At 57.4% G+C, this 6,677-nt stretch overlaps 1 protein-coding gene across 1 annotated transcript; it reads left to right on the plus strand.

The window, feature by feature from the left end:
* The first annotated feature begins 2,047 nt into the window (after window positions 1–2,047).
* Fzd7 (frizzled class receptor 7) lies at window positions 2,048–4,316 on the plus strand. Its single transcript, XM_090354607.1, has one exon. The coding sequence runs from the start codon at window positions 2,429–2,431 to the stop codon at window positions 4,151–4,153; it is 1,725 nt and encodes a 574-aa protein (XP_090210733.1). The 5' UTR covers window positions 2,048–2,428; the 3' UTR covers window positions 4,154–4,316.
* Window positions 4,317–6,677: the final 2,361 nt, after the last annotated feature.

A 6,677-nucleotide genomic window follows, 5' to 3' on the forward strand; every position in this document is an offset into this window, starting at 1 on the left:
ATCAGGTTTTTGGTTTTATTTTTATTTTCCCTAGCTAAAGAAGCCCATCGGAGGCAGCAACTTCTGCCAGCGAATAACTTGGTCGGAAGTCCCTCGGCCCACAGCACCTGAACTAAGTCCTTTTAAACTAAAAACAGTAGTGTGTGTGTGTGTGTGTGTGTGTGTGTGTGTGTGTGTGTGTGTGTGTGTGACAGAGAGCGAGACAGGGAGAGAGGGAGAGAGAGAGAGGGAGGGAGAGAGAGAGAGATCGAGAGACGGGGCGGGGGGGGGGGTGGATTATTTTCTTTTTCAGCACGCCCGGGTCCTGCACGGCCCTCTGGATGGTCGGGCGGACCCGAGGGCCTCGGCCCCGGCGCTCGGTAACCCCCGAGCCATCAGGAGTAACCGGAGAGCGCGCGCGCCCAGGGCCCGGAGCAGGCTGGAGAAGGTTTGCCTGAGAACAAAAGAACGTTTTCCGAGGGAAAACTCTATTCTGAGAAAAAGAAGATAAAGTCGCCCCCTTTGTGTTTTGAAATCCCTTTAATTAAACAAATACCCTGACTTCTAACACGCGTGTGTTTTGTTCTCTAATAAAACTTTTCTACAAAGACTGCAAACGGAGAATCCAATGATTACTTCGGCCATGGGATCTGGAAAGGCCACATCACACTCCAACGGAAGGAAAACGGGGCAACCGAAGACGCCCAGCAAATCGTACGCCGCGTTCCTGGGCACTGGTCTCAGGTTACTTTTCTAACCCATTCCCCCAACGCAGTCTTAGGGGGGGAAAAAAGAAAAAAGAAAAAGGTCCCCCAGGCCACGCCAGCTCGCCCGCCCCGGCGCGCGGGCGGGGGGGGGGGCCGGCCCGGCGATCGGGGGACCCCGGCCCCGGGCCCTCTCCTCCAAGGGCTGCGCCTCCTCCCGCCTCGCGTCGACCCCCCCCCGGCGGCCCTCCCTCCTTTTCACAACTGGGGGAGGGGAGCGAGACGGGATTGTGGCCTCACGTGTTCTGCTGGAGTCTGGGGAAAGAAAAGAGATTTGCAAGTCGCACTTCATTCTGGCTCGGTACTCAAACCTATAGTTAGGGTCCAGCTAACCAACCCTTCCCTTTGACACACGCGCGCACACGCCAAATCCAGCCTTTCCACACCAGGCACGGCTAACGTGACTCTGGGTCACGTCTCTCAGCGGAGGCGCTGCTCTATTCTCAGCTTCTCTTTGCAAAAGGCTTTGGCTCCTCTGCTCAGGAATGTGTACTTTAGTGCGCCCGGAAGAGGGACAAATCTTTCAAACAAATTCCCTTTCTGGTGCGTTTTTCTCCCCTGAGCGAATTCAGGGTAAAAGTTGTTCCTAACTTCTCCCTCCTTGTCCCCTGCCCCTCCCCTCAGGAATCCGCCCAGAGCGCAGCAGACAGCACCGCCCCCCACCCCCGTCCCCCGCCTCCCGCCCCGTTCCCTCGCCAGCCCCTTCCGACTTCCACCCAATAGGGAGGCGGCAACAGAGAAAACAAAGGCCCCCATTGGGCCTCCCGTGGCCTCGGGCCCGCCCCCGAGTGGTTTGTGAATGGGGGGAGGGGGGAGGGGCGGGGCAGCCCGCAACCCTGAGAGCACAACGCTTCTTCTGGCCACTAGCACGTCTCCCAGGCGTTACTCCGCACTCGATCCCGGCGGGCGGCGGCGGCGGCTGGCCTCCAGACTCGCCGACCGGCGCAGCGCGGAGTTGGTGAGGCCGGATTCAGGCCTCGGGCGCAAAAGGCCTCGCGGATTGAGACGCCGAGTAACCGGATTTCCAAAAAAGAACTCAGCCCAGCTCCTGGCTTCCCGGCGCCGATCGGACTCCGAGCGAGAAGCAGCCATTTGAACTGAAACTTGGGGCCGAAGGAGGCGAGGGGGTGTGGAGGAGGCGGCGAAAGAGGGGGGCGGCGGCCGGCGGAGCCTCGGGGCAAGGATACGGAGCAGCATCGCCGAGGCAGCGGCGGGGTCTCGCGGACGGTGGCGCCGGACTAGGTGCGGGGGGCGTGCGCATTGCTGTGCGCAGGCTGGGGGGGGGGGGCGAGAGACTTGGACAAACTTTGCAGGGTAACCGGAGACGCTTGTTGATCCTCGCCGCAGAGAAAGCCTCACCGTTACGTCTGGCCGGAGACGGGAAGGCGCCTCCCGCCCCTCCCGCTCGGAGCCCCTAGCCCCGGACGACACGTTTGGGTCCCCGGCGGCCGCGCGAGGGCCTGGCGGAGGTAGCGGCGGCGGCGCCCCCGCGGCTGGCGGCCTCGCCCCCGCGGCGCAGGCAACCCAGCGGCAGCGCCCTCCGCTCCGCGCCGCCCACGGCCCGGCCCCGGCGCCGGGAGGACTCTCATGCGCCGGGCGCGGCGGCGCCTCCCTGCATCCACGCCTCTCCCCCTAGCCCGGTCTCGCCTCTCCAGCTGAGAACGCCGCTGCACACGCGGCCGGCGATGCGGGGCTCCCGCGGAGCGGCGTCGCCCTCGCCCCTGGGCCTGTGCGCCCTGGCGCTGGCGCTGCTGGGCGCGCTGCCCGCGGGCACCAGGGCGCAGCCGTACCACGGCGAGAAGGGCATCTCGGTGCCGGACCATGGCTTCTGCCAGCCCATCTCCATCCCGCTGTGCACGGACATCGCCTACAACCAGACGATCCTGCCCAACCTGCTGGGCCACACGAACCAGGAGGACGCGGGCCTCGAGGTGCACCAGTTCTACCCGCTGGTGAAGGTGCAGTGCTCTCCCGAGCTGCGCTTCTTCCTGTGCTCCATGTACGCGCCCGTGTGCACGGTGCTGGATCAGGCCATCCCGCCGTGCCGCTCCTTGTGTGAACGCGCCCGCCAGGGCTGCGAGGCGCTCATGAACAAGTTCGGCTTCCAGTGGCCCGAGCGCCTGCGCTGCGAGAACTTCCCGGTGCACGGCGCCGGCGAGATCTGCGTGGGCCAGAACACGTCGGACGGCTCGGGGGGCGCGGGCGGCAATCCCACCGCCTATCCTACCGCGCCCTATCTGCCCGATCTGCCCTTCACCGCGCCGCCCCCGGGGGCCCACGACGGCCGAGGCCGTTCCTCCTTCCCCTTCTCGTGTCCCCGCCAGCTCAAGGTACCCCCCTACCTGGGCTACCGCTTCCTGGGGGAGCGCGACTGCGGCGCCCCGTGCGAGCCGGGCCGGGCTAACGGCCTCATGTACTTCAAGGAGGAGGAGCGGCGCTTCGCCCGCCTCTGGGTGGGCGTGTGGTCGGTGCTGTGCTGCGCCTCGACGCTCTTCACCGTGCTCACCTATCTGGTGGACATGCGACGCTTCAGCTACCCCGAGCGGCCCATCATCTTCCTGTCGGGCTGCTACTTCATGGTGGCCGTGGCGCACGTGGCGGGCTTCCTGCTGGAGGACCGCGCCGTCTGCGTGGAGCGCTTCTCGGACGACGGCTACCGCACGGTGGCGCAGGGCACCAAGAAGGAGGGCTGCACCATCCTCTTCATGGTGCTCTACTTCTTCGGCATGGCCAGCTCCATCTGGTGGGTCATCCTGTCGCTCACCTGGTTCCTGGCGGCCGGCATGAAGTGGGGCCACGAGGCCATCGAGGCCAACTCGCAGTACTTCCACCTGGCCGCGTGGGCCGTGCCGGCCGTCAAGACCATCACCATCCTGGCCATGGGCCAGGTGGACGGGGACCTGCTGAGCGGCGTGTGCTACGTGGGCCTGTCCAGCGTGGACGCGCTGCGGGGCTTCGTGCTGGCGCCGCTCTTCGTCTACCTCTTCATCGGCACGTCCTTCCTGCTGGCCGGCTTCGTGTCTCTCTTCCGCATCCGCACCATCATGAAGCACGACGGCACCAAGACGGAGAAGCTGGAGAAGCTGATGGTGCGCATCGGCGTCTTCAGCGTGCTCTACACCGTGCCCGCCACCATCGTGCTGGCCTGCTACTTCTACGAGCAGGCCTTCCGCGAGCACTGGGAGCGCACCTGGCTGCTGCAGACCTGCAAGAGCTACGCCGTGCCCTGCCCGCCCGGCCACGCGCCGCCCATGAGCCCGGACTTCACGGTCTTCATGATCAAGTACCTCATGACCATGATCGTGGGCATCACCACCGGCTTCTGGATCTGGTCCGGCAAGACCCTGCAGTCATGGCGCCGCTTCTACCACAGACTCAGCCACGGCAGCAAAGGGGAAACCGCGGTATGAGCGCCGGCCCTTCTCCCAGCCCGGCCCCCCGACCCTTTGGCAGGGGGGAGAGGCGCCCCGCGTCGGGAGCCGGGGGTGGGGGGCGCGTGGAGTCGTGCTGAGCGGGAGGTGAGACGAGCGTGGAAGAGCTGGGTGGCTGGGGAGAGAGGGAGGACGGAGACACTGGCGGGGGAGGAGGCGGTGCTGTGAAAGGCTCGGCCGGCTGGGGCCTGCGGAGTCGTCGGGGAGCCGCGAGCCGTGCGCCCCGCGCCGGGCTGGGCCTGTGAGCCGTCCTCCCGGGCCGCCCCCTCTCCCGCGGGGCGAGGGGGGACCCCCGCGGCGGCCTTGTCAAGCAGTGTTCAAACCATAATCTCTCTTCACGAGGGCCAAACTGGAGCCCAGATGGGTTAATTTCCAGGGTCAGACATTACCGTCCCCCCCCCCCCACTCCTTTCAAGTCTTGTAAAATAAGCATTTGGAAGTCCTGGGCGGCCGCCTGCTAGAATCCTGACGTGAAGATGCAGACGCGGGACGGTCACATTTCACCAGGAGCCATGGATATTTCGGCTACTACTTTTTTTTTTTTTCCGTTTTGTTGGAAGGCAGTCGGCAGAAAGAAGGGTGTTTCAGTTTTGGTTTAATACCTTGAAAAGAAATGATGACTTGTTGCTTTTCAAAACAGGAATGTGTTTTCCCTCTTGTCTTTGTTATAAGAGACAAAAGAGGAAACAGAAGTGTCCCGGTAGAAAGGCATAACTGTGAAGACAGCAACTTTTATAGGCAAATCTGCGCAAATGTGAGGTTCCCTTTCAGTTAATTTGGTGGAGATAAACATTCCTTTTTAAGGAAAAGTGAAGGGCACTGTGCTTGCCGGAGGATCTGACTTGGATGAAGGAAATGAGAGGGGTTTTGTTTGTGTAAAGCATGTTTAATTCAGAACATACGATCCTACAGGCTCTGTTAAAATGTTTAGGGTGCTCTACCCCCCTCTCTTTTTTTTTTTTCTTTTTCTGGCTGTAAGCTTACATTTAGTCATCCTATTTTTCCCCCTCCAGTTGGGATTCCTCAAAATAAAAGACAAAAGCAGAATGGCCTCAATAGCTTCATAAAGGAAAGTTGAAATTTTAAAAGGTTAAATTCAAAATTTTTATAGTTAAAAATTTTAAGTTCAATTTAAAAGGTAAGCAACCATTTTATTCCCCCCCCACCATGCATCTGCTTATAAACATGTCATGCGTACCCTGACCCTGTCTGCTTGGGTGGGGAGGAGATCTGAACACTGCAGAAATGGTGGTAAATGAAGCAGAAAGTTTGAGCTATGGGCCCCATTTTTTTTTTTTTAAAGAAAGTCATTAAAAGAAGGTAAACTTCAAAGTGATCCTGGAGTTCTTTGAAATGTGCTGGAAGACTTTATTAATCTTAAATCATGTACTGTTTTTTTTTCCCTATACTAGAACTCTGATTCTTTTGCATTAATGATATAAAACTGAACAGAGGATCACGGTTGCTGACCATTACACTGCCTTTGGCGCTGCCCTCCAATCTTGCCACGGTGATTCTCGAAGCTTTGAAGGGTGGGTCAGAGAGTACTGTCTGGAGTACATATTACTTAATATATGTAACATTTAGTTGAGAGGAGCTGCTCTTACATTAAAGTTAAAAATTGACCTTGTGTTTTTTTAAACCTTCAAAACTGATTCACCTGTCAGTTTTTTGTTTTTGTTACTGTTGCTGTTGTTTTTTAACTGCCACTACACAGGTTTTGGCATCATTTGTGTTGTATCTCTTAAGTGCATGTGAAATTTGTAAAATAAAGACAAGTGCAGTATGTATATTTTGTAAATCTCCCATTTTTGTAAGAAAATATATATTGTATTTATACATTTTTACTTTGGATTTTTGTTTTGTTTGCCTTTAAAAGTCTACAATGAAGCCCCACTTTATCACATGTACAGATCACAAATAAATTTTTTAAAAAACAAAAGGAATGGTTACCTTAATATTCCTGTACTATTAAGCAGGGGGAGAACCCCCAAAACTTTGGATTATGGAAGCATCTATGGGATAGCACTGGGCATGTCCCCCAGCGATGAAGATGGTGTATGTTATTCAGGTCTTCACTCAACTGGAATTTTGTGGCCGTTTCCTTCCTCCACATCATCCCACACCCCCTAAGCCTTTTCTAATCAAGTACAGGTACAGAACCCATTTCCTCAGAAGAGCCTTGTGGTCTGTGCTTACTACCTTTAGGAGAAGGCCACAACTGAATGAAGGACTAGTAGATATGTCTGATTACTGTTTATCTGGTGGGTTTTCCCCTCCTTGGCAATAATTCAAATGCTGAGCACTGGTGGCTCATGCTTATAATCCTAGCTACTCAGGAGGCTGAGATCTGAGGATCAAGGTTTAAAGCCAGCAGGCAGAGAAACTTATCTTCAATAAAGAGCTGGGGCTCAAGTATAAGAACTCCATCCTTGAGCAAAAGAAGCCCTAGGAAAGCAAGCAGGCTCAGAGTTTAAGCCCCAGGAGGTGGGAGGGAGAGACG

This window comes from Megascapheus bottae, chromosome 21 (assembly GCF_031878675.1).
Source record: "Megascapheus bottae isolate mThoBot1 chromosome 21, mThoBot2.hap1, whole genome shotgun sequence".
In the NCBI taxonomy this organism is placed as follows: Eukaryota; Metazoa; Chordata; class Mammalia; order Rodentia; family Geomyidae; genus Megascapheus; species Megascapheus bottae.